Here is a 27,532-nt window from a genome sequence, read left to right on the forward strand (position 1 = left end):
GATTATTATCTCTACTGTAACTGTGGTACATATATTATTTACCTACCTATTTGTCACGCACGCAATTTTTTGGACCTTCGAACCGTACCTACTGATTTTTAGGAACGCGTAGAGTTACCTACCAAGTTGAAATTGGGTATTTGACTACATCAAAAATAAATTATTTCTCAGTAATTATTCAATAGAGGGTCTTCCAAAATACGTAAAATCCACGTCCTTTGTTGGTTTTAAGTGTAATAACCATTTTAAATTATCGATTAAACTAAAAAAAGCACGTCAAATGATTGTGACGTCACACACCGGTATTTCATGGAATCTCGCATAGGTACTAAGCGCGCATTTTGACGTTTGATAAAAAGTTACTGTGGCCCTACCGCGGTTGTTTGACAGCTACAATGTCACGATCGCAATCATCACTGATTGGTTAATGCTCGCTCACTATTGGCCACAATGCATTGTTGCAACAAGAATCGCACAAATTCAGCCAATCAGAACAATTGAGATTGTAATAATGATTGATGCAGGTTTTAGACAATCGCCCTACAAATTTGACTAGCTGTCAAATACCGTAGGTATATTATTAATCAAACGTACGAAATCCTCGGTGTACAAGTCCGACTCGGGCTTAGCCGGTATTTTTTTCGAGCTAAGCCTTGAACAAATACCTACATTCACAGCGCGACAGGAATAGCTACATCGCAATGGCAATTATGCTGCACGTTTCACTGAATTTACGAAGTATAAGTTCAGATTCAGAAACTTAGTTTAGAATTCAAGGAACTAAATATGAAGCACGTCACATAAAGCGCGCTTTGCAATGTGATCATTGATCATTTTATACATTCCCTTGTATCATAACTGTTACTGTTAACTATATATTTTTCTAAACATTCTTTTTCCCATAGGGCTAACACGATTTCCAGCGGTAAAAAGTAATCAAATCACTGTGTATGTTCCAGCGGTTTGCAATGTTGAATTAGCAAACTCGCTTTGATAGGTATGTCTAATACTGAATAGAGCAGTATTTTAAAAAAATATGATGTGAAAGGCTAGTGGTAACGATGTTCGCCTCCTATTCGGGAGGTAAGGGGTTCGATCCCGGGCACGCACCTCTAACTTTTATGCGTTTAAAAAAAATATGACAATTCTTCCTCATGTTCTCGAAGGTGTGTGAAGTCTGCCAATCCGCACTTGGCCAGCGTGGTGGACTATGACCAAACCCTTCGCATACTGAGAGGGAACCCGTGCTCTGTTAATCTGTCAAAAAAAACTCGGTAGCACCCCAGAGTTAGGGAGTTGGTGTTGTACTGACCCGCTGCACCTCGGACTGTACCCCGGTCATGTCGCATTCTCATTCCATAGTACTATGAGAGTGAGGGAATAAAGAGTGCATCAGCTGTGACTTTGAACTACAATATCTCTGCACAGTTTGATAGTCCCTGTTGAGAATGGCCCGCCCGATAAACTGTGCAAGTTCAATCTAATGTTCCTCTAATATTCTAGAGCGATAGAAAAAGTGTAATCCTGTTTCCACAGAATTTTCTTGTTGATTCTGGAAAATGGAATTTTACGCGAAATAGCTTAAACGTCTTTTTGCATCCCTGGCGCTGTGGTCTTAAAAGTGGTCCTGGGTTGGATTCATCAAACTCAGAGCCTATCAGAAATTAATAAGCAAATTAAAATTCATTACTCTCCATCTACTATCTTGACTGGTTCAATAAGCAATAGTTACAACGTTAATTTTTAATTTGAGAATCTTAACAAAAAAAATGCGAATTCTCTTTCTGCCGTGGTATTGAGTTCCGTACCCAAAGTGACCCTATTTCTAAGCTTCCGCTGTCCGTCCGTCAGTCCATAGAATACGACTTTTGTTCGGAATACCTAGCCCTTCCATTAAAAATATATTATCACCACCTTTTGTCATTTGTGTTTATTAATTTCTAGACACCGCACCGAGCAGATTAGATTTGAACGTTCCAACGATCTCTGATAATTACTGAGTTATTCCAACGAGCTATGATTTATTCTATTATGCTTGAAAATGTGTCTCAGAAACCTAAGCTGCCAGGAGATATGTATCATTCATTTGTCACTGTAAACGAGTAGGTATTGTCTTTAGATAAATGATTTTGGTTGTTTTGCCTAATTAATTGTTGTGATACCGTACTAAGTACGTAAATTGCGATGGCAGTATATATACTGGGTGTAAATAGAATGATAGCAAAAGCGAAGACAGGTGACAGTAATTAGATAAGATACTACAATTATTTTTTTAAACCTGTAATTTTTAGAAGTCCGCATTGTATTGCAAATAAAACATTTGACTGACACTTAGAGGTCAACGAACGTTACGTAGCTAGGTGCCGCGGGGTCAATGCCGAATCATACGTGGGGCATCGACCCCGAGTTTTGCACGTTATACATTGCGGGTTTGAAAAATACTAAAACTACAAATATAGGCAAATGGTTATTGTCATTGGATTGTGTTTAGTGATTAAGAATATTGTGTTAAAACCAATTTAACATATTATGAGTATATAAGTAAATGACTTTAACTCAATATTTCTGTCCAAGGTACCTCCTGTGTCGAAGCGGGTCAGCTCACGGGCAGCGCGGCTCCCTCTCTCTATCAACATCGAGGCGACTCCACTCCAGCAGGAAGACCAACATCAGCATGGTGCCTCGAACGTAAGATACTCACCCAAAGATAATAAATCATAAAATTCCAGATAGGCAACGCTCATAAAAGGTGAAGATAAATTCGTAAGCTTGTATGTCACATACGCGTAGTGACACAGACTATAGTCCGCGACAGGCCGAGATAGCAATGGGGGTATGAGGCGGGAGGACGCCCCGCACACCCGCCCGTCACCCGCGCTAGCCCGCACCGGGGGGCTGTGCGGGTGATCGGGGCGATTGCCATTTCAACCTGTACTATACATAGATATTGGTGCGGGGTTTACGCATCTTTTGACACCTACGAGCATGGCTCAACCCGACCCGTTACCAGGTTTGACGCGTCACAATTCACATCAATCATTCCCTAAGTTTGATTGTTTAAATAAAAATTATTATTATTGTAAATGGTGTACGTCAACGAATGAAATTAAACGGCATCCCTTACCCCTTTTTTATTGAAAACATTTCATTTATCTACAGACAACGAGATGATAACTTATAAACAAAACAAAAACCATCATGGAAGCAACCCTCGTCAAACGAAAACCGTCGATAGGGACTCCTAAGCAAATGTCCGTCTGTTTAATTAAAAACTTAGTTCGGTATACATATTACTATTATAATAATATACTATTACAAGCGGCATACTATTACTTCGTCCGCGTAAACTACACAAATAATAAACCCCTATTTTTCTCTAAGGGGTTGAATTTTCAAAAATCCTTTCTTAGCGGATGCCTACGTCATAATAGCTATCTGCATGCCAAATTTCAACTCGTTCCGTCTAATAGTTTGAGCTGTGGTTGTGCGTTGATAGTCGGTCAATCAGTCAGTTAGCCTCTCCGTTTATATGATACTAGCTTATGCTCGCGACTTCATCCGCGTGGGCTACATAAATTTCAAACCCGTATTTCTCACCCCCTTAAGGGTTGAATTTAAAAAAATCCTTTCTTAGCGGATGAAATAGCTTACATCGTAATAGCTATCTGCATGCCAAATTTCAGCCCGATCCGTCTAGTAGTTTGAGCTGTGCGTTGATAGATCAGTCAGTCAGTCAGTCACCTTTTCCTTTTATGTATTAAAGATTTAGATTATAATCCTGTATTATGAGTAAAGAGGATGATGTGGAGTGGGAGTAAGTATTTCTTTGAACTGAAATTAAATAATATACCTAATATCAATTTGTTTTAACGTGAGTATGATACATTGTTATAACCATATAATGCGAAATTACACATTTCATCTGCAGTGAATCATTTTTGTAAACGAGCTATTCTATTAGCAATTTGCAGCTATTAGCAAATAAAAATAAAAGCTGGTAATATTATTTAAACCTCAAATAAAACATCGACACTCTTCATTTAGGTACATTTTAATGCAGAAAGAACTTTGTTTTAATATTTAAAAAATATTTGTTTTTAAAAAAATCTTTTTTTGTCTTATTCCATCTTTGTTACATTTCTATTGTTATGGTTTTGGTGTACAAGGATAGCACTAGATTTAGACATGTTAATTTAGTTTAGTTTAGAAATTGTGTATAAGAGAATCGGCCCCTGTCCAGTTAAAACAATACATTTCGATAAATAGTGACCATAATCAGAGATCATTTATTAACAAGTCTCTGCCATAATTGAACAAGCATTAGTTACAAAACTTGCAGTGAAAGATGAATTAAAATTGAAATAAATATGTTTTGCCGATAACTAATACAATGCCGTCCAAATGCAATCATGGCATCACATAATAATCGCAAACAAAAAGTTCACTGCTTAAATTCAGGGGCCGATCTTTTGTACAGCTATTTTAGCTATATAGCGTATCTAGCAAAACCTTGGAGCAAAAACCCATCAAAACCACACGACTGGCAAATTCGTTCGCACACGTTAAAAAGCCAAAAGCAAAATCCAATTATTTAGAGATAGAAGCTTTGATAGAAGCTGTCAAAAACGGGACGGGGCAGTCACAGAGTTGGCGGGTTGCAAAATCTTTTATTTCTTACTAGCGGGCCTGCAATGTGTCTTGAAACTTTAGTAGGTACCTATGTCTATTTTTGTAAAGATAGACTATAATTTATATGATTGGAAAACAGATTTCACTGAAAAGAACTATAATATTAGATATGTTGACGGTTAGTTTTAATCACAGAAAATCCAAGTTCCCACGAAATTTTTAAAAATCTTAAATTCAGGCGAATTGCGGGCAAACAGTAGTTGGAATATTACTATCTCAATACCCAGCCCGATCCGTCCAGTAGTTTGAGCTGTGTGTTGATAAGTCACACTTAGATCAGTCACTTTTTCCTTTTATTTAGACTAGCTTTTGCCCACGACTTCGCCCGTGGTACATGATATGTAATTTAGAGCCTATGTTACTTCTGAGTAACGTAGCTTCCTAATGGTGAAATAATTATTAAAATCGTCTCAGTAGTTTCAAAGTTTATCGATCACAAACATCTTTCCTATTTGTAATATTAGTATAGATTAATTCATTAAAAATAATTTTCCACAGGACAAGCGTGGGGAGAGACAGCAGCATCCGTCTCCTAAACAACGGGCCCTCGAACTTCTGAGGAAGGTACCGTCCGCACTCCGCGGCGAACAACAATCAGGAACGGACCAAAGAGAACTATAGAAAGTGTCTAATCTTCAAACCAGATAACATGCCGCCCTTCCCCAAGTGCTGTGAGAGTGAAAATGGGGTCAAACTTGCGGAGACCAATCTGGATTCCCAAGACATTAGCACGGAAAGTTTCCTTTTGCCGCTGGACAATTTCGGTTGAAGTTAGGAAAACTATGTAGTGTTCACGTCTAGTCATTAAGTCTTGAATTTTTAAAGAACAACCAGAAATGGACCAAAGAGAACTAAGTAAGTATAGGAAGGGTTTTAACCAGTGGACGATTTGGGAAGAAGTCAAGAAACAGTCGTTTTAAGTCTTCTATCTATCCTTTCCCAAATGTCTTGTCATTTTCAAGCGGGACAATTCGATAACTCTTATATAAATGATAGTGATGAAGACATTTATTTTTAATCCATTGAAAGTTTTGTATGAAAAATTATTTATTTTAATATCACTCAGTGAAGCAGCAATGTAGAACCAATGAATGAATGAATTAAATGAGCTCGGTGGCTATCATTCACTGTCGAACACTGAGTTAGGGAATCATACCACCCGCGCTGGAAATGATGAAGGACTACTACAAAAAATATTATCTATCCCGGCTGTACTCACGTGTCTAGTCGACGTTAGCTCTTCAACTTAACTGACTCCCTTGAAAAAGGACCCCGGATGGGTTCGAAACTAGTCGGGCTAACGTCGACGAGACACGTGAGTACAGCCGGGATAGATATTATGTATAATGGAAATCACTCACGGTAGTTTAAACGCTAAAATAGCCGACTACTACATATATGAATTGTAAGTACATAGTCTTCAGACCAGATAGCATAACCCCTTTCCCCTAGAAACGATTTATTTGCGGAGTTGTACATTGAAAAATACTTCCTAGACACAAAAAGTTTTATTGAAACACAGCGCCAATATACTTTATCGAAAAAGATTAAGAAGACTGTCTTTTCTTTCATGCAGAAAGCTTTCAGTATTATTAAAGTGCAATTTTCACAAAACCTGAAACTGCTTGCTGAACTTGCTGAAACTAATAATTCTGAGTCTGAAGTCTGCTGAATTTGTTGCGGTCTCTTCTCAGAGCTAGGCGCGTTTGGAACCCTGGTAGCTTTAGTTTTAAGTTTACGTAATTAATTATCACCAACTATATTATAAAATCCAACAACTGAGAATCAAAAAGCCTATTTTGAATAAATTATTGTCTTTTGACTTTTAATATCTAGTGAAATATCTTCTAGGTACAGTACGCGGCAGAAAATATTGTGTCTTTAGAATGGCATTTCGGCTTTGTAGAGCTCTGTCTCTGTCACTCATACCTGTGCGACGTTTTGTCGGTCTCAACGACAGAGACAATGCTCTACAAATCTGCTATCTCCTTCTAAAGGTCAATGTACATTATTTTCTGCCACGTACTGTAAGTTAGGTACTATAAGCTAGGTGCTTCAGGTTCCAAGATGCTGGAATGCCGACCTCGCACCGGAAGACGCAGTGCTGGAAGACCCCCCACTAAGGAGCCGCTGGATTCAGGCGGCGCAAGACCGTGGCGTGTGGAAGTCCCTACAAGAGACCTATGTCCAGCAGTGGACGTCTATCGGTTGATGATGATGATGATGACTTTAAGTTATTACACTAATCATTCTCATCATCGTCGTTAGCTTTCGGACATCCACTGTTGGGCTCCCTAAGGAACCACACTCGGTTCTCAGCCTTCCGACATAGGATTGTGCTTGACGACAATCATGCTTAATAGAAAGCAATTGAGGTCTAGGTTGGAGCGCGCCCGCCTAGAAGATGTCTATTCACTCGTGCCTTGAAGGTAGAAAGAATGCATTGGCCTGGAAAATGCTTGAAAGAATATCTATCATGGCCAACACGGAACCTCTGAACAAACAGGGCAAAGTTCAAATCTGGAAAGTTCAGGAATAAATAGTACTTTTTCCCACTAATACCCGTACAATAAACTACCTACACTGTTACATAATTCATACTCCAAACATTTCCTAAGTAAGAGAGCGATAGAGATTTATGACGTGATAAAAATAGACGTAAATCCGATCTAGGGCAGGCTTTAATGGAAAATGTTTTTCCCGTTATAAGTACATATTGTTTATCCGGTAAAGGGTTGCGGTCTACGATATCTAGGTACATACCTAGTACCTACTAGACCAATCTAGTACCTACCTACATTCCAAACAAGAATTATTGTGGTCTACTGCAATCTCACCTGGTGGTAAGTGATGATGCAGTCTAAGATGGAAGGGGTATGCCAGTTTTTATTTTATAACTTTATCTGATTTTAAAAAAATACCCACAGGCCACAGTGAGTTATGCGATACTATAAGCGTCTACTTACGTCGACATACTTAATATTATATTATGCTTTTATATGACTATCTACTCTCTTTCTACTATTACTTACCTACTTCCAAATAAAGGATAGAAACAAGTACCTATATATCTTGTATCAAATTTGTATAAAAATTGAGATCCTGTATCAAATACAAAGAAACTGAACAATCTCCATATTATATTACCTACTTATTCCGTATTTCAGACCCTCTCACTTACTATTCTTCGATCTCAAAGGCCTCATTTCTCGTTTAGTACCTAATCTCGATAAAGTTTAACATAATCAACTTTTTATCACACCTAAGGAGTTCGCAATAAAAGGTTTTATAGGTACTTATTCCTTAAATATATCGATTCGATAATCGACATCATCGTAAAAATGTCTCGATACAATTTATAGGCGAATGGTTTTTACTATATTTTGTCACTAGCTGACTTACCTCGTCTTCGCTCGGATGATCCTATAAGGGTTCCTTTTCTCTCTAGAGATCAGGAATCCTAAAAAGCATCTGCTATCATATTGTGATACTTATATCGGTCCGTCTTCTTGAAAAAGTAGTTAACAGAGGTACACATCAGATAAAAACTTCAGGTTCCAAAGTGCGTATAAAATACACCTCATATTTATGTGTCAATAAATATAAATAACTAGCTGATGCCCGCGACTTCGTACGCGTGGATTTAGGTTTTTAAAATTCCTGTGGGAACGCTTAAATTTTCCGGGATAAAAAGTAGCATGTCCTTCCCCGGGTTGCAAGCTACCTCTGTACTAAATTTCGTCAAAATCGGTTGAACGGTTGAGCCGTGAAAAGCTAGCAGACAGACAGACAGACAGACAGACAGACAGACACACTTTCGCACTTATAATATTAGTATGGATATTGTAAAAAAAATAAGTGTAAATAAATATGTACCAAGGACCTACTTTTAAGCCAAAAATGTTACATAGCTGTGTTTAGAAGCTTAGACAACTGTTATTTTTTGTATTTACTATTTAATCACTGATGTAAATAAGAACTGTCTTTATATTTTTAAGGTTTTCCTTTTATTACAATATCTAATTACTATACAAATCATGCCCGCGTTGAATGGTGCCAAGAATCCTGGCTGCATTTCCGCGCTGGACAGCCAGGCTGGTCCGTTGCACAAAAAAAGACCGAGCCAGATGCATGTTGACTGTCTTTTGACAGACTTTGTAATATGGATTAAGTAAGTTTGATGTTTTCTAGATTACATATTAATTACTAATTATTTATTTTATTATTGATCGTTTTATATCTTAAGAGTTAGGCATTAAGTATTAATTGTAAATAAAAAATAATTTAGAAATGATTTAATATAAAAAATAAGTACTTAGGTACTAAATAATTAAAATTATAAGTAGAACCTATCATCGAATTAATTGAAATTCTTTTGTAAAGGTATATTAATTTAATTTTTTCTTAGGGGAACTGGTCATCCGAATAATTGCGTACTAGGACATGTAAAGTTTAAATTAGTTATTTTTTTTAATTTAAAAGAAGGTACCTCATAAAGTAAATTAATTGTGTAATTATTATAATTAACATTAGATTTCTCACGGCTTAGTGGAATTTATGTAAATAGTTAGTGTTGATAATATAATGATATAAATAAATGGAGATATATTTGAAACTTCTAGTTTTATTTACCCCTTTTTTACCCCACCCTAGTCAAACGATGCTGTTTAAGTCCACGGCTGGGCTGATTTCTTATATCATATATGTTTTTAACTTAATGTACTTACTAGGTATGTTTCATTATCTTGATAACCTAGTTAGGACATTGTGGTCGTCATTAATTACCACGAGATCAAATGCGTCGGAGTGTTTTGTCTCTTCTTATACCTACTGTGCTTTCGTTGTCTCTTCTATCTACTTGACAAACGTCCAAACGGTTCTTCGAGGTTTTACGAGTTTATTTTTCGCGATCAGCTGTTTGCAGGGTTATAAGTCTTAAACAAATTCTTTAAGTTCTTATAATATTATCTTCCACGTATTGTATTTTTTCGTGCCACATCGATCGTATGACACATCGGTCATAACACTCATAACCACTCATAACCTCAGATGATACGGACATTATTTAGCAGCTTGTTACTTGTATAGGTATACATTTATACTAATAATATTAGTAACGAACTACCCATAGTCCGCGACAGGTTGACAAGGACTAGGAGCACAAGACACCTACTATCTGTATTTTATTAAAATGTTTGCTCACGTAAAGTGTAGTCGCCGCCTTAATGCATCGCAGCACTATTATGTCAGGTATAAAACAACTGTATTGGCAGTGGCAGCTTTAAAAGCTAAAAGCCACCACGTTTCACAACACTGTTCAAGTGACGATAAGGTTTATCAATGCATTTTTAGGGTTCCTTATGTCAAGAGAAAAAATAACCCTTATAAAGGATCACTTCGTTGTGTGGGTTTGTAAACGAGCGCTGAACTAATAGGGATATTGTTTTGTTTTTTTGGGTTGCGAATCTCCGGGGAAAAAGTTCGTTGTCTGTCTGTCTTGTGATTGTCTCTCAAGACCTATTAAGGGAATCAAAACCTTATAGGGTACTTACTTGGCAGGTTGCAATGTCTCATAGAACTGGTAAAAGGAAAAATCCGAAAACCGTGAACTTGTGGTTACAACATACAACACAAAAAAAATCAAAGCGTTATTTCTTGTACGACGGTACGGAACTCTTCGTGTACGTGCGAGTCCGACTAGCACTTGACCGGTTTTTTTCATTATCTACCTCTTAACCGCATATTTAAGTAGGTGTGATTTATTTATTCCGAGCTTATTATAAAGGTAAACAAGAGAACTAAAAATACAATCGTGATACAAAAGATATCAAATATATTTACTAGCAATCGCCGCCGGCTTCGCTGGACGAAAATATAAAACTATGTTTCCATTACCTTTTAACTACATAAATATATTATGAAAGTAGCTGTATAATCTATTTTTCTTTATCTCAATAAGCATTGCAAGTCAGTTAACTAATGAACCACAATGCAGCTTACAGTATGCAACGCTGAGGAGTTCTCTCGATCGCGCTCCATAGAAACGAAGTTTGAATTCTTAAGGAACTTGGTAACAGATATCCTAATTCCTAATATCACCGTCCCTCGTACCGCCATAGGCCCCAGGCTGCGGCCAGACGTGAGAGCCAATGGACTCAAAAAATTGGATGTTCAAGACCGGGCAAAGTGGGCGAAGTAGATACCGGGCTCCACCTAGTAATCCTTTAAGAGAAGAGTTTTGGGAATATAGGTACACTAAGTTTCTAATAATTAGGAGGTGGTTCTCAATTCAGCTCGTTTTTTTTATGATTATAGTGTTTTACACTATTGGGTTTCTTAAAATTGCCGTACCCCTTCCAAGTTAGCCTGCTTCCACCTTTAGACTGCATTATCACATACCATCAGGCCAGATGAGGTTGCAGTCTAGATTATTAGTCATGAAATAAAAAAAAGTCGAAAAAAAACGGGCCGAATTGAGAACCACCTCCTTTTTGGAAGTCGGTTAAAAAAAAGTTGGTATGATTGATGAGGAGCCCGATTAGATCCTGGAATTATTGAGATTATTATAGAATTGGAATGTATTTGATGATCGTTACAATATTCACGACACGGGACCAATCAGTTGTTCATAAAGTTATTCAACGACATGCATGCCAATGAAATTCTGTTGATATAATATTAAAATTTCATTTAGAGCTAGGCGACAGGCGTATAATATACTTATATTATTTTAGTATTCAATTTTAGTAACTTTATGGGGAAAAATCTGGGATAACTTAGTGGTTTAGGAGGTCGGAGGATTGATACGGGGCACGCACCTTTAACTTTTCGGAATTATGTGCGTTTAAGCAATTGAATATCACTCGCTTTAACAGTGAAGGAAAAACATTGTGAGGAAACCTGCATGCCTGAGAGTTCTCCATGATGTTCTCAAAAGATGTGTGAAACTGAAGTCTGCGGTCTGCCAATCTGCCAGTCTGCCAGCGTGGTGGATAATGGCCAAACCCTTCTCATTCTGAGAGTAGCTACTTCTTAGTAGTGTGCCGACGCGGCGATGGGTTGTTGATGATGATGAACTTTATGGGGTAGGTACGTATGCAGTCTGCCATTCTTTCTAATTCATTGTACCTACTTCACTAAGGTACCCTAAGTAAATAAGTACTTACCTTTACATAATATGAAACGCAGTTCTTCTTAGTTATATTTTAATTTATTCATCATTATCAGTAGATAATAGCTAGGATTTAGGACACATTTATTACGATAAAAAGTTATTTACTTATATAAAAAATTGTAGTAAATTATGAGTAAAGTCAAGCAAAATGTGAAAGTATATAATAAGTATAATGCTTGTATAATCAAAAGATTACGAATAATGTAATACAATAGAATTATTTCTCTTTTGGCGGCATTTTTGTTATTCAATTTGAATTATTATTCCAATCGCAGTTGTAATGCCATCTATCGTCTATGAACGTAATGAATTTATAAATATGGCAACATTTATTAGGTCTTTATCAGACGAGCCAACTCAATCAGTGCCAAACTTGGCCAAAGCCCAGAAACCCTAAATTTTACTCTGTGGTTCATCTGCTTATTGTCGACAGAATAAATTCCGTTGTCATTGTCAATGTCAAAATTAAATTGTTGGTGGTTCATGGTTGAATGTTGTTTCTCGAAAAACTTAAAAAGTTGGCAAATCTTAATTTTTTCAAATCCATTAAATTAAAATAATTCTATTTTAGTCATTCGTTTGGTCTTATCTATCCTATCCTAATAATATATTAATTCTATTGAGAGTTCACTTAATAATGCATCATGGTGAATGTTATGAAAGGCGTTCTTGTGGAATGGTACGTAGGTTATTATAATATTTTTGTGTTAGGTACTGCTTTGTGATAGATCATAGTTAAGGTAATTAAGGGTATTCTAGACGTCGCTACCTCATGGATCGTGACCCAAGCTTTGCATGTTATAGTTAACCAGGCAATGCGTTCTTCGAATATAATTCTTTAGTATAATTGTGTTTAGTGTGGAATTAAAATCAGCCCAGTTGGTCGGTACATTTCCTCTGCTTCTCCTAGCGTCTTGTAGCTAGTTTTTATACGGGGTTTTAGGGTACCAGGCCCTATGGTTAAATAAAAATTATAGGATAAAATTATGAATAGGTCTTTATATTTAAATTGAAACTAAATTTATAATCTAAAATCTTTAAAAATATTTTTTCCTTAGCTGACTCAAAAGAAACACATTAAAGAAAGAAAAACATTAACTTAAACAACTCTGTTTGTCCTTCAATTACATGTTCTAATGTTTTGTTTTCCACTTGTAGTTTCTTCCAGTTTCATTGTTAAGGTAGGTACGCTGAGAATGTTCTTATATGCTTTAACCTTTCTTATTAAACTTTGCTGTTCAACTTCTAAGTCAGCTAAAGAAACATAAATTGTAGTAATGAAACATTTAAATTCATATTATAATTTTAACTTAAATCTTCTATTATTAGGAACAAAACAAATCTTTTATACTAAAATTATGAACCTGAAATGACAGCAAAGGATTCTAGTTTTCTACATAATCCATATCAGGTGGTATATTGAAGCTTTGGTCAATAGTTTCATTTTCCATATGGAATGTGTTCTTGATGTATGACTTGATTATGAAGATGTTTTCCGTCCATCTGTTTGTTGCAGTTTTCAAGTCCTTGGAACAACAAAATAGTTATTATACTAAACCTTGTCATCAATATCATGATCGACCCATTGCTGGTCCACTACTGAGCATAGATCTCCTCTCACAAGTCTCTTAGGCTTCTACTTAGTCCATAGTCCACCACGCTGCATGCTGGCCAGGTGTGAATTGGCAGATTTTACACACTTTTGAGACCATTATGGAGAACTCTCAGGAATGCCGGTTTCCTCACAATGTTTTCCTTCACCATTGAAAAGCACATAACTTCAAAATGTTAGAAGTGCATGCCTGGTATCAAACACTGGTTCCTTCCATAGTGCCTACTTACTTCAATTTCCGTTTTCACTTGAGCTATATACTCCGGGTCACAGTCTCTATATTTTTGCACTTCTTTTTTGAGTTCATTTGCACGTTTTGTGAGCTGTTCTAGAGTTGCCAGAAGCTCAGTTCTTTCGTCACTCGGTTCTCGCCCAACCTACAGAAGAACAAAGTGTTTGAGAATATTTATAGTCTATTGTATACTAATATTATAAAGTTTGTTTGTAGGAAGTAATCCCTGGAACTACGGAATCGATATTAAAAATTCTTTAGTCAATAGAAAGTTACATACATTATTCCTGAGTGACAAAAGCTATATTTTATTTTCAAAAAAAAATTAGATATCCGTATTAAAAGTTTAATAAGCCGCCCGCACGAAACTGGGGCAGTTTGCTAGTTTTTCATAAAATGACAATCTTTTAAGTTTTGCTATATTTAGCCCCAGATGTATACATTATCTGTTCCCATTTATATTTCCATATAGGTAACTGCTATAACTATTTTGTCAAGACCAGCAAAATGTAAAATGAATCTATGATTTTTTTAATAAAAAGCTTTTTGAGCTTGTGCTCTAGTAACTTTTTTCTTGATTCTAAATTATTGATTTCTAAGGAATTTTTCTTCTTACCTTTGTTATTTATTTTTACTTACAGACTCTGTGATAATGGAATCCTCAGTTTTTTTCAATTTCTTTGTTGTTTCATCCAGTTCACTTTGCAAACCTTGAAGTTTTCTTTTCTTGGTATTCTTTGCTTTGCTGAAAAATATCATAAATGTCATGTAAATAATTGTCATTATTTTATATCCATAGGTAGTAGGTACTTATTTAAAGAGAAAAGATTTGTTTTGTTTGTTTGTAATTCATAAACTCTGAAAGTACTGTAATGATTTTAATTATTCTTGCACCATTAGAAAGCTATAAATATGAATCCAGAAGTAATATAGGCTATACATACATGTATATTGTGTATAATATTTATTGTATACTAGATGCCTGCGACTTCGTCCGCCTGGATTAAGGTTTTTAAAAATCCCATGGGATGGGAACTCTTCTATTTTCGGGGATTAAAAATTAGCTTATGTCCTTCCCTGGGATGCAAGCTACTTCTGTGCCAAATTTCATCCAAATAGGTTTAACAGATGGGCCGTGTAAGGCTAGCAGAGAGACTGACACACTTTCGCATTTATAATATTAGTATGGATGTATCACCCGAGTGAAGCCATGCGGATCAGTTAGTAAAACATAAAATTAGGGGAAAAGATTAGTAAATCTTGTGTCATTTCAACATTGAAGTTTGATAGTACGTTTGTAAAATAACCTTGGAAAAGACCAGAAGTAGATGGAAGTGCCAATTTTCTCCGAGTCCACCAGGTGGTCATCAACTAGACTTTGGACCACCTCCTTGACTGATTGCATTGTTATTCCTTTCTCTTTTGGAGCTATTTTCTCCAATTCCTAAAAAAAATTACTAAGATGTCATAAAAAATCCTGTTGATAGGATAGATAAAGGCTTGCAATGGTTGCATTCACAAAATTATATAAAAAAAAACCGGTCAAGTACGAGTCAGGCTCGCGCAACGAGGGATCCGTACTACAGTCGTATTTTTTCGATATTTTGCACGATAAAACAAAAACTACCTATGATGCATAAAAATAAATAAAAATCTGTTTTAGAATGTACAGGTGAAGCCCTTTCATATGATACCCCACTTGATATAGTTATCTTACTTCGAAAATTGAAATACTAATTTTTATTTCATGACCACAACTTAATTTTTTTTGTGTTGTTTAACCTCAAATTCACGGTTTTCAGATTTTTCCCCTAACGTCTGCTATAAGACGTACCTACCTTCCAAGTTTCATGATTCTAGGTCAACGGGAAGTACCCTGTAGGTTTCTTGATAGACAGACAGACAACAAAGTGATCCTATAAGGGTTCCGTTTTTCCTTTTGAGGTACGGAAACCTAAAAATTACCTTCAATTGAAAGAAATCCTTGCTCTTATGGAATATTTCCAACATCCTGGTCTTCTTTTCATCAGCACTCAATCCTCTTTTCTTAGACATTTTTCAATCTACCTTTATTGCTCAATAAGTTAAGGTAGCTGAAATATTTGACTGCGCCTCAAATATTGGTGTAACTTGCCTCAAGGTGAAACCTATATTAATGTAAAAAACCACATCAAAATCAGTGTAGCTATACTACAGCACTTATTATTTATTTAAGTCTTAATACAAAGTTAGTCCATCTATCGATCCTAAGGTAAGGCTGACAACAGACTTGCTTTAGGGTAATGAAATACACAGCATAGTAAAAGTAAGGTAAGTCTTTTGTAACAGACTTACCAAAGTAAGGTAGTTGTTATTTTTCTACTTTTACTATGGTGTTTACTTAGGCTGTGTATTTAAAATATTGTATTTCTCTTCAACCATAACCCTTCTCTTTCCAGTGATCCAGCAATGAAACAGTTTCTCCTGCATCTGGATGAGACCCTCGCGTTGGGCAGAAAGTTTATCCTGCAAGACCTGGACGAGACACACCTGTTCATATCCTCAGACATTGTGGACACTTTGCAGGCCCGCGTTGATGATTTGATGGACCAACTGAGTATACCAGTACATGACAAGGGATTGTAAGGTACGTTCATTTGACCCTTTATTTTATTTACCTGGCTATAAAACTACTCGACTATACGAAAGCGCTTGTAAAACGTCTACTTGAATAAAAACATATTCTAGTCTATTCTATTCTATTCTATGGGAAGATATAGTGCTTGGAGTTGTGGAGGAGTGTTTGTCCCCTTTTTTTCAAGGATACCTTTCAATTTCATCATCATCATCATCATCATGATCAACCCATTGCTGGCTCAATTCAGAGCATGGGCCTTCTCTCAGACTGAGAAGGGTTTTGGCCATAGTCTACTATGCTCGCCATGTGCGGATTGGTAGACACCTTTGAGAACATTATGGAGAACTCTCAGGCATGCAGGTTTCGTCACATTTTCCTTCACCGTTAAAGCAAGTGATATTTAAACGCACATAACTCCTAAAAGTTAGAGGTGCATACCCGGGATCGAACCCTTTACCTTCGATTAGTGGTTAGGATGTCCACCACTAATCGAAGCCTAACCTAACCTAACCTTACCTAACCACTAAGCTATCGCAGATTAACAATCCGATCCCCAATAAAAAATAGTTTGTATTTCGATTCTAGATACCAAAATGTCAACAAGAGAGTCAGGACGAGTTAAGGAAGTGGAGAAGAGAAGAGTTTTAGATGATGCAGCGAGGAAACGGAGAGCCAGAAAAGCGGTTGAGGCACTTGAGCAAGACAACTTTCATGATGACCCACACGCTGACCTGGTTATGTCAAAGAAGATACCTAAGTTCGCAGACTCCAATGAGAAGCCTACAAGGAAGAAGAAGGCGAAGAGTGCGGAGTATTATAAGATGAGGTTTAGGAAGACTTTTGCACAGTTGGTGGAGGAAGATGCGAGCTTTAGGCCGGAACCACCTAATTATTTGTCAGCTCAGGTTGCACCATCCAAGTACGTTTTGTACTACAAATTGACTGTAATCTCACTTTATTGTAAAGTAGATGAAGCCCGCCACTTCGATTTAGGTTTTTGGGATGCAAGCTATATCTGTACCAAATTTAATTTTTTGGTACAAAGTATTTATAATATTAGTATGATGACAATAGCCGAAACTAATGATCAGAATCGTAGTGTCTGTAATCTGTCGATAAGTTAGCAACGTTTTTAAAAATAACCCTTTTTAAATAAACAACATTGTGAAAAGTAGAGTAGACAAGAAAATACCTACAAAAACTAAAATGTGACTGCTACTCTTTTCAATTTTAGTATTTACCTACGTCAAAAAAAATATTATTACTGCTAAAGTCATTATATCGGCAAATAGCAATCGACTCTATTATTATAATAATTATAACAAACACACAATGCTTTCTCAATTACGTTTAGTATATTTTAGGACAAAAACTTTTAATACATCTATTTAAACAATGAATTTATACTTGTTTCCAGATTTCCTGACCGCCATTTCTGCGCAGTATGTGGATTTATTTCAAACTACACCTGTATATCCTGTGGCGCAAGATATTGTTCAGTGCGATGTCTCGGAACGCATTTAGACACGAGATGCCTCAAATGGACTGCTTAGAATACTTACTCAATCACAATCCTGTGTATATTATCACTAATTATTATTAGTTTACAAGTTAATAATATAAAAATATCTAACCAACGAGTTGTCGATGCAATATTTTAGTTTCTGTTTGCCGCCAAACCTCGTCCATAGATACAAAAATTATTTTTTAATGTCTTTGATTATGCATAACACCATCTAGTGAGGATTTGAAGTACTATGCCACATGATAGCGCCATCTAGTGACGAGTAGTTTATTTGTAGTTATTCTTCTCGATAGTAGGTGGCGCTAGTAGGTTATAACTTCAAAAAGTTTTACTAACTTTGAAAGCCATGGGCAATAAAATATGTTTTTAACCGACATTCAAAAAGGAGGTGGTTCTCAACTCGGCCCGTTTTGTTTTTTAATCAAATTAATTTTAAAATATGATATTATTCTATTTTCTAAATTAGGAAAGGTAGTGGGAAAGGACACTATAACCAGTTTTAATGTAGGTAAGGTAAGTATTAGTTAATATTGCTTTTGCCTGCATAATATAGCCTATAGGGTAGATAAGTAGGCCTATTTATATATATTATAGCCTATAAACTCGGGGCAGTGTAGAATCAATCATTCATTCATCAATCAAGATTAAATCTTATTTCCGAAGAGTATGTACGGAGATTATAGTGCAACAAGGTTCTCTTGGCACTTGAATGACTGACAGGGGGGCGCTGTAGGAGAACAAAGGCTTAGAATATTCAAACAAGAACAAAGGGGACACTTGGTGGCAACGTTAGTTCCGATTTTCGCCACGCGCCAAGATAGCCTTGTCGCACTGTACATTACATACAATCTAACATTAGACATGAAGAAGTTCCGTCCAATCAGTTCTATGATGAAAATGCATTTCCAAAATGTAGCTGGGAATGTAACCCTATAGGTACTTATCTATTTACTCAATACAATAGGTAGCTACTAGGAGTTATCCCGCCGCCTCCATCACTCGAGCATTTATTCAAAGTTAGAAGCGCTAGGATAAAACTAATTGTGTGTGGCACAACCTGAAAAAAGTGCCAGCCCAGAAAATGCTGTACCTACCCATGTGAAAGGTAGCGAAAATAATGGCGGGAAGTTTTTCCCTTTGGCTAATCTATGTAAAGCCAGAAGAAAAAGAGAAAAGGTCGCCAAAACACATGAAACACTAACATACACGTGTATGCGGTCTATTAATGATACCTAATCGATCCCCCTCGCCACCAAGGTATGGGCCGTTAGGGGCGATCGGACACGTTTGCGATAATTTAACATTTGTGACAACAGCTGTCTCCGTGTCGTTACACTACTCACTAATAAAGGGCAGATTGTTTGTCAACTGCGCTGAACTAATGGGATTATTGTTTTGTTTGTTTCTGGTTACGACTTACGACAAGGTTTTACCCGCGACGTCGTACATTTGGACATAAGTACGATAAATTTCCGGGGTTTCCCATTTATTTTTCCGAGATAAAAAGTATACAGACCTAAGTGTACATGAGCGATTTCGCCTAATGGAAACGACTAGTCTAGTCTCTATGTAGTACGACACGAGTTATTATCAGTCACCAAACAATTTTTTTTGCATACTGCAACCAACTCGTCTGGACCAATTTCTGGTCTGGTCTGGTGGGAGGCTTCGGCCGCGGCTTTTCACCACTCTACCGACAAAGCCATGCCGCCAAGCGATTTATCGTTTCGGTACGATGGCGTCTAGAAACCAAAGGGGTATGGGTTTAATGAAACTTCCTTACCCCTTCCAGGTTAGCCCGCTACCATCTTAGACTGCATCATCACTTACCACCAGGTGAGATTGCAGTTAAGCTGGTATCTGAATAAATAAATAAACTATGGAACCCTAAAAGGAATCCTTATAATGCGACTTAGGTCGCCTGTCTTTCTGTCACAGCTGCTTATTTTGCTTTAATCTGTTAACTTCTATTCAAATAAAATATACAGGCAATGTTACCTAGGTTTTAATGCGAAATAAATGACTTTTCACGCGCCATTTTAACTTAATGTGTCAAATTTCATGAAAAGTACGATTTAGTCTTTATTTTAAAGGTTTTTAAAGGTTTAAGTTCGTACTTTCGACATGACAGTGTCCCATAGAGTAAAAATGGCGCATGAGAGGTCATTTTGTATGGACTGTACCTATAGTCCGCGACAGATTGAGATGGCAATTGGCGTATGAGGCGGGGGGACACCCTGCACACGTCACTCGCGCTCGCCCGCACCGGGTTAACGCGGGGGCTGTGCGGGGCTTGTCTTCCCCGATTGCCATCTCGACCTGTCGCGTACATATACTTACGATGTCAAAATCCCGCGCTACCCACGGTCTCCCTTTATTTTTTAATATCCCTCAGATAGATAAGGGGCAAAGGAGTATTGACATACAGCCACGTGCCACGTTATCTGCCACCCCGGTCCCCGACAGCTGTGTGCATGAGAGAGGTTATTGTGAGCCAACAGATGCCCGCTACTTCCTATTTAGGTAAATGTCGGTGTAAATTGCCTCAATTTGTATGTAAAAAACTTATTTCAAAGACGTTAAAAATTATTGTTTAGTTAAGCTGTTGGAAATGTGTTTGTTGCTCTTTTGTTTATTGTAAAAAAAGTTATGTAGGTACCTAGCTACCTACATAGATAGATATAAAACTTTATTGCACACAAAAGATGAAATGAACAAGACAAAAACAAAAAGCAAATGTATGCAAAGGCGGCGTTATTGCTCAGAACAATCTCACCAGTCCGTAGGTACATAATGTCCGGTTGTTCGTTGTAAATTGCTTAAATTCGCATGGAGTTACCAAGCAATTTATTTAATTTCAGGAGGTTCTGTCTGTTTATATGTTTGTAACGCCATTATTTAGAAAGAACTGGTCTGAATATGCAGAAGGTAAGCTTTTGTATAAGTCCCGCAAATTGTTAATGTGCGTGGCTGCCATTTTAGTGAAGTCAGCACTAAACTGAAGTTTCAAGCTGATGGTATATTTTTGTTTCGGCTGACGTCAAAAGGACGTCATTTCGATGTTAATGAGACATGGTTCCTCCATGGTCTGGAGACAGCGCAATAGGAATTTGTACCTATAGCTATACTATAACTCCTCACGCGCCATTTTAACTTTTTGTGTCAAATTTCATGTCAAAAGTAGGATTTTAGTCTTTATTTTAAAGATGAACCGTAGTCCGTACTTTTGTCATGACAGTTGACCCATAGAGTTAAAATGGCGCGTGAGGAGTCTTCTTAAACCTAAGTCACGTTATTTTATTTCCAAAAACTGTCTAAAAAGCATCATAATGATTTAGAAATATCTAGGTATACAACGAGGTAATACTCGAGGAATTTTTTTTCAACTCTTGCTTTTAATTTTTTATGTGCAGGAGGAATCTACGCTAATTTTTAATCGCTTATCAAAATTTAAATATGCCTGTGTAGCGGTAACATGTTTCTTACTAACTTTACAACTCTTAAAGTTAATAATTTTTAAACTGGTTGTGAGAGACGGACAGAGTCAGACGGACTTGATAAAACTATAAGGATTTACTTTTCACTACGGAACCCTAAAATTAGCTAAGTTTAGGAACCTAACTACCTATCTATTATTTTTATAGCTCAGGTACTTTTATCGTATGGAAAGCATGTGCCTAATTCCATCTCTTCTTATTTATTGTTTACTTACGTAATTTTCTTGCGATTTCTTGATTCTTTCATTCATATAATTCCAGGCATTTAAGTCTTTTACCTAATTCAGAATTATTTAAAAAACTAAAGTAGGGAGGTAGGTATTATAGATAAAAGAAACAAGGGAGATATGGCCTATTCGTCATAGATAAAGGAAACGTAGGTACCTCACTGGCATGAAGTATGTAAAGAGGGGTTTTTGTTTTTTCCCATGTAAGTTATGATAAAAATTTATAAAAATAAAACAATCAAAATATAGTTTACGTATGTATTCTTTTCTTTATTTCTGTTTATGCGATAGATCTATTGTTTTCACCAAAAACAATGTGTTTTATTTCACTCTTTAAAGTCAAATATACATAACTTTGTAGATAGGATTCGACTATTTATATTTTTATTGTAAGTAATTAAAACGCATTAACAACATAGGCTCAAAAGGCCCAAAACTCAGAGCCGTATGGTCATTTACAAAAAAAAATATGAAGGTAGGTACTTTAAAAAATAAAATAAATCACTGCTTTAACAGTTGACTGTTCAAATTTCAATAAATTAAGTTGCAGAGCTAATAAAGTCACAATCACATTATTTCAACGCATTAACATCCACAGAAATATATTATCACAATTAGGTACATATATTTAAGGCATTTAAATTACGACTCGTCGCATAAGGGATGATTTATGCTAGACCGTGTCGTGTTACGGACCGTAGCCGATTCGTTCGAGTTTTGTTCATGCTGCTCATTCGAAGAGCAAGCCTGAAGGTATTGGATACCTATACAAATAATCTAGTTTGGCTTGGTTGACTTAACCAGTAAACAGGTCGCTTAGGTCGTTCATAGAAACACGTAGGTATGCGTTAAATAACAATGACAGTTTGCTTTTCTCCGAAAATTTTCTTTACCATTAAAGTCATCTAAAATAGATTGTTTTATACAAAAATGTCCAAATTTTGTCGCATGTACAGTTCGCGACAGGTTTAGATGACAATCTGGGTGGTGACACCCCGCACACCCGCACGTCATCTGGGCTAACCCGGTGCGGGATAGCGCGGGTGTGCAGGGCGTCCCCCCGCCTCATACCCCGATTACCATCTCAACCTGTCGTGACTAGACAATTGACATTGTACATTCGCGGCTCGTTCTTGTTACGCTCCGAACACGGCACGACGAGCATAATATCCTGTTATTATTTTCATACTTCATATTTAAATTGTCTTTTGTAAACTAATTATAAGTGGTACATTCAAAGGAGTGTATTTACTTACTATTTTTAGTCTTGCAATGAGATAAACAGAAGTCTTGATCAACATGAAATGTACATGTCGCTTTTAAAACTACTATTTACATAAAATACATAAATTACAGTACCCGACAGTAAATATTCGAGAAAGAGATAATCGGCAGATTCAACTTCGTAAAGCGTCGTCTCTACTCTCTATCACTCATCTAAATACGACGTTTTGCCGCTGACTTGTCATTGAACGATAGAGACGCGCGACGCTCTACAAAGTCGAAGATACCGACATCGCTTTCTAAAGCTCGATATTTACTGCCATATACTGTAAGTGTACGAGCTAACCAAATAAAACATACAATTCTGCCTTAAAATTACTGACTCGATTTGTAAAATTGTAATAAATATAAAGTACCTATTAAAGCCAAAAATACACTACTTTACCAAGTTTTGTCATTTAAGTTTATTCATCCGTCTGTAATACTGCGATTTTGGGAATAGGTTAATTAGGTATTATGATAAGCTTATCATTTTTAGCCAATATAATCAAAGTTATCTTTTTTTATGACTGTCTTTGTTTATTTTTTGATGGAAAGAAGTTGCAACTCGTTACGATTCGTGGTGTCAGATTGTCGATCGATTTAGATTTGATGACAAAATAATTATCTTTTTAAAAGAAGATCGGCGGTAAAACTAGCATACCCGAATTATCCGAAGATAAAGGAACAATAATTTCGTACAGATTAGTTACTTCGTAAAGTACCTACACCATACACCAAGAACGAGATTCAGCCCAAAAATTCAAATTTTATAAAAAAAACAACATTCTAAGGTACCAAAACACACACAACAAAAATCGATAAAGCTTTGCATTTTGACGACTTTTTGCGTTATTTGAGCGTGGTTGAAATGCGAGTGCATGCTACTAGTTTTCGATACTATAAGAAAAAAAGGGTAAAAGGTAAGGTAAAAGTTCAAGATGGCGTCTTCCAGCTTCCGAACTGATGCTATCTAAAAGTATCGTGTGTGCTTTAGCCCTTACTCTCTTAACCTACCGCAGTTCTTGAATAAATATTTTTTAATTAACCAATTATTAAGTATTATTGTCGTTTTTGTACTCAATGACTTTAGGCTTCAAAGGACGGTATAAAGATTCAAAGAACCATTGTTTCCAAGTCCTCACTTATTCTGAGTTTTCCTTCAAGGTTCGTCTTTCTTTTTCCTTAGTTTGCCTTCCGTATGTATTGTTTGCGTGACCTTTTCCACTGCTTCTGCGAGGTCGGCTTCAGGTTCATTCGCTGCTGACAAGGCGGCAATGTACGCGCACGCTATCCGGAGCACTGAAAGTTTGGACAGTTTTTGGTTATGACTATATGAAGGTATCGCTTTTCTTAGCGTGTCGAACGCTGCGCTGATGGTATGGACTCTCGTTCTTTCCCTCGCATTAGCTTCTATTCTCCTTTCCCTTGTCATGTTTTTGTAATTCCTCTGCTCTCTTGGTTTTGTCTTTTCCGTGAAACCTTGGTCTGTTACGTCGGAATGCAGGGGCACTCTGGACGGGTCCGTTACGCCAGGATGTGGCGGTACTCGGGGAGGGCCTGTAGGTTCTGGTATTGGGGTAGGTAATGGAGGCGGAGGTGGTTCTAGAGGCCTCCTCCTTTGCCTCAGTAGACTAGTTTCGCTTTTCTTTACTAATGATAAAGGTTCTTGCTGTGGTTCTTCAGTGTAAGACCAAGGCCTGAATCTTGGGGCCTCGCATATGTCTTCTGTTGAGTCTAAGCGGATCCTTTTCTTTGGCGGCTGTCGGGAAGGGGAGTGAACTCGTTTGACTCGCGAATCGGAGTCAGTGAGTCTGACTCCGGAGTCGTCGGAGTGAGCTGGACCGGAGCACGAGTCGTCATCTTCTCCGCCTGATACAAAGCCAGCATCTCGTTCTAGTATGCGATCTGTAACAAAGGAAAAAGTTTATTAATAAATTACTCAAATTCTTAGCCAGATTTGTAACAATTCAGGTTTCTTAGCAATTCTTTTCAATTCCGCGATCAATGATAAGTAATTATTATTTTGTTTTAACTAGATGATGCCTGCGGATGACTTTGTCCACGTGGATTTAGGTTTTTAAATCCCATGGAAACTCTTTAATTTTTTAAGACAGAAAGTAGCTGTGTCTGTTCCTGGGATACTAGTTATCCCTATATCAAGTTTTGTCAAAATCGGTTAAACGGATGGGCCATGAAAACCTAGCAAACAGATAGCCAGACAGACTCACTTTCGCATTTTTAATACATATTAATATGAATAGTAATGGATAACTTTATTGAAAAACAGGATTACATAGGTTATAGGTATAACTAACACATTAGATATTTTCAGTAGGTAATTTTTTCAGTAAAATTTGAAAAAAATTGTAATGTATAGGACATAAGCTCTATAAATCTTCACGTGCCAAAAGCTGTAACTCAATCTTGAGGTTATTTATAATAAACATAACGAAAAAACGCGATTAATAAAATGGCAATTATGAATATTGTTTAAATAATTAATTTGCTACCCGCAGTGTGCGAAATATGATCGAAATTGTCGAAAAAACCCCGATCCTTGCATAACTTATTTGAAAGTTGTTTTGTGGCCAATGCGCGGTAAAATTCTACTTAGGGTGAGTGCACATTGACTCGTATCGCCTGAGTGTGATCAAAAAACCTAAAAGCTCAAGCTTCTGTACGTAGCTATGAAATACTCAAATGCTTCTTTTCACCCATTGCTCAAGCCGCCTCCCGAGTAGCTTGATTTTGGACTGTGTTACATTTCTGAATTTAACTAATAGGTATACTACCTACTTACGAAATCTTCTTCTTATATTATACTAGATGATGCCCACGACTTCGTCCGCGTGGATTTAGGTTTTTGAAAATCCCGTGCGAACTCTTTGATTTTCCGGGATAAAAAGTAGTCTATGTCCTTCTCCTAGATAGAAGCTATATCTGTACCCTGAAAGGCTCACGGACAGACAGACAGACATACTTTCTCATCTATAATGTTAGTATGGAAGTATGGATGAAAACAAAAGAAAAACTCCAACAACTTGCTGATTTTCCGTTATAAAAAGAGTCCCGTCTAGGGTTCATTCCCGGGAATTCTCGAGCCGAGAATTCCCGGGAAATCGTTGGGCTTTGTTCCCGGAAAATCAAACTCGAAAAAACTCGAGAATTCGAGAAATCATATTTGAGTCTATGAAATTATAAAATAAAACGATTTGCGTTTGCCGTTTGTTTTAAATGCAAAAATTTCATTTGATTTTTTTTTCTAAATAACATGCCAAAAATGGTGCTGTGATTGTAATTTAATTATAAGTTAGGATAAGGTTAACGTTTTCATGTTGAAATTTTTGTTTATTGTTTGTTTTGTTTAAAAGAAAGAAGCTAGAAGTTTTAAGTTGATTTTTTTTCTTTTTAATGCTGTGCTTGTGCTGTAATTGTATATATGTATAAGTCACAAATGTCAGAATAGCTTATTTTTTTAGTTTTCTTTAAGAAAAAGAAGCTAATTATGTTGAAGACTGTCAATAAAAGTCTTATAATTATTTTGGTACTTTTATTTGAGAGGAAACCACTGAATTTGTTGATTAATCGCATTATTGGAACCGAAGAATATGCAAATCCGTACGTAAATGTAAATTTCTCGACAACCCGAGAAGACCCGAGAAATTAGCCTCGAGAATTCTCGAGACCCGAGAAATTGATAAGCTCGAGAAATCATGAACCCTAGTCCCGTCTCCAAGATGCCACCTATTTCTGTATGAAATTTCGTGTGGATATGGGCTAAGGAAGTGTAACAGACTCTACACTTTCGCATTCTAATATTAATATGGATTCGGTCACTCAGCTACTGATATGATAATGCTCAGCCGATAGAAGCTAATGAGTGCAAAGCCTTAAGTTATAACGTGTATTTAAATGTATCAGATCATAATATTAAATTACACAATGGCGCTTAAAGAAGTCGGTATTCCGGTTTCAGATGGTCGGAGACAGGAATCTATAATATCATATTGTTACAAAAAAACCTAGGTTTCTACCCTACAGTTGATTTTTTTATCGTCATTGGTCTTGTCTCTTATGCCCAAAAGGAGGCTTCACATTATTCTATTAACATCATCATCATCTACCGATAGACGTCCACTGCTGCACATAGGTCTCTTGTAGAGACTTCCACACGCCACGGTCTTGCGCGCCGCCTGAATCCATAGATTTAAAATTATCAACATCATCAACCCATTGCCGGCTCACTACTGAGCACGGGTCTCCGCTCAGAATGATAAGGGTTTGGTCATAGTCTACCACGCCGGCTAAGTGCGGATTCGTTGAATTCACACACCTTTGAGAATATTATGGAAAACTCTCAGGCATGCTCACAATGTTTGCCTTCACCGTTAAAGCAAGTGATATTTAATTGCTTAAAACGCAAATAGCTCCGAAAAGTTAGAGGTGCGTGATCCGAAATTTAACCTCCGGACAAACCCCCCCCCCCCTCCCCCCCTTCGAGGCTGGCTGCTTAGCGACAAAGCTTCGAATTCAAATCCAATTGATTTTGTAGATCGGAGCCACAGTGCTTTATTCAGGCAAAGAGTACAAAATTATATAGATTAGATACCATACCTACCTATTTTAAAACAGATAACTTATATGTAACTTAAACTTGCGTCTAAAGTTACATTAAAATAAACATTGTTCGCAT

At 36.8% G+C, this 27,532-nt stretch overlaps 5 protein-coding genes across 6 annotated transcripts in view; 3 read left to right on the plus strand and 2 right to left on the minus strand.

Moving 5' to 3' along the window:
* The window catches only part of LOC117991501 (neuropeptide CCHamide-1 receptor-like), a 128,974-nt gene extending 123,015 nt beyond the window's left edge, over positions 1-5,959 (plus strand). For both annotated transcript variants that reach the window (XM_069505179.1, XM_069505180.1), the window contains exons 8-9: positions 2,575-2,688; positions 5,188-5,959. In XM_069505179.1, the coding sequence (XP_069361280.1) occupies positions 2,575-2,688; positions 5,188-5,248 (175 nt within the window). In that variant the 3' untranslated portion in view covers positions 5,249-5,959. The remainder of the gene's footprint in view (positions 1-2,574; positions 2,689-5,187) is intronic.
* A 6,374-nt stretch (positions 5,960-12,333) lies between these two features.
* Positions 12,334-16,337, plus strand: Tfb5 (transcription factor B5). Its single transcript, XM_034978600.2, has 2 exons — positions 12,334-12,542; positions 16,146-16,337. Exons 1-2 carry the CDS (start codon positions 12,508-12,510, stop codon positions 16,330-16,332), a joined length of 222 nt encoding a protein of 73 aa, XP_034834491.1. The 5' UTR covers positions 12,334-12,507; the 3' UTR covers positions 16,333-16,337.
* LOC117991061 (meiotic nuclear division protein 1 homolog) lies at positions 12,878-15,839 on the minus strand. Its single transcript, XM_034978601.2, has 5 exons — positions 15,673-15,839; positions 15,015-15,151; positions 14,347-14,452; positions 13,706-13,852; positions 12,878-13,389 (listed from the first exon to the last, which is right to left on the minus strand). The coding sequence occupies exons 1-5, from the start codon at positions 15,760-15,762 to the stop codon at positions 13,249-13,251; spliced, it is 621 nt and encodes a 206-aa protein (XP_034834492.1). The 5' UTR covers positions 15,763-15,839; the 3' UTR covers positions 12,878-13,248.
* A 580-nt stretch (positions 16,338-16,917) lies between the features above and the next one.
* On the plus strand, positions 16,918-17,977 carry LOC117991059 (zinc finger HIT domain-containing protein 1). The gene is made up of 2 exons (XM_034978599.2): positions 16,918-17,243; positions 17,742-17,977. Exons 1-2 carry the CDS (start codon positions 16,918-16,920, stop codon positions 17,875-17,877), a joined length of 462 nt encoding a protein of 153 aa, XP_034834490.1. The 3' UTR covers positions 17,878-17,977.
* Positions 17,978-21,817: 3,840 nt separating this feature from the next.
* net overlaps positions 21,818-27,532 on the minus strand; it is a 31,148-nt gene continuing 25,433 nt past the window's right edge. The window contains exon 2 of the mRNA XM_034978598.2: positions 21,818-24,744. Coding sequence (XP_034834489.1) covers positions 23,999-24,744 — 746 coding nt within the window. The 3' untranslated portion in view covers positions 21,818-23,998. The remainder of the gene's footprint in view (positions 24,745-27,532) is intronic.

This window comes from Maniola hyperantus, chromosome 19 (assembly GCF_902806685.2).
Source record: "Maniola hyperantus chromosome 19, iAphHyp1.2, whole genome shotgun sequence".
Lineage (NCBI taxonomy): Eukaryota > Metazoa > Arthropoda > Insecta > Lepidoptera > Nymphalidae > Maniola > Maniola hyperantus.

Bases quoted from the DNA above. Each gene is read 5' to 3' on its own strand.
- Tfb5 (XM_034978600.2), top strand. From the start codon at position 12,508: ATGGTGAATGTTATGAAAGGCGTTCTTGTGGAATG. The intron at 12,543-16,145 runs GTACGTAGGTTA...TTCTCTTTCCAG, and splicing joins AAAGGCGTTCTTGTGGAATG to TGATCCAGCAATGAAACAGT.
- LOC117991061 (XM_034978601.2), bottom strand. From the start codon at position 15,762: ATGTCTAAGAAAAGAGGATTGAGTGCTGATGAAAAGAAGACCAGGATG. The intron at 13,853-14,346 runs GTAAGTAAAAAT...GTTCTTCTGTAG, and splicing joins ATTCCATTATCACAGAGTCT to GTTGGGCGAGAACCGAGTGA. The intron at 13,390-13,705 runs GTAAGTAGGCAC...TGTTGTTCCAAG, and splicing joins AAGTGAAAACGGAAATTGAA to GACTTGAAAACTGCAACAAA.
- LOC117991059 (XM_034978599.2), top strand. From the start codon at position 16,918: ATGTCAACAAGAGAGTCAGGACGAGTTAAGGAAGTGGAGAAGAGAAGA. The intron at 17,244-17,741 runs GTACGTTTTGTA...ACTTGTTTCCAG, and splicing joins GCTCAGGTTGCACCATCCAA to ATTTCCTGACCGCCATTTCT.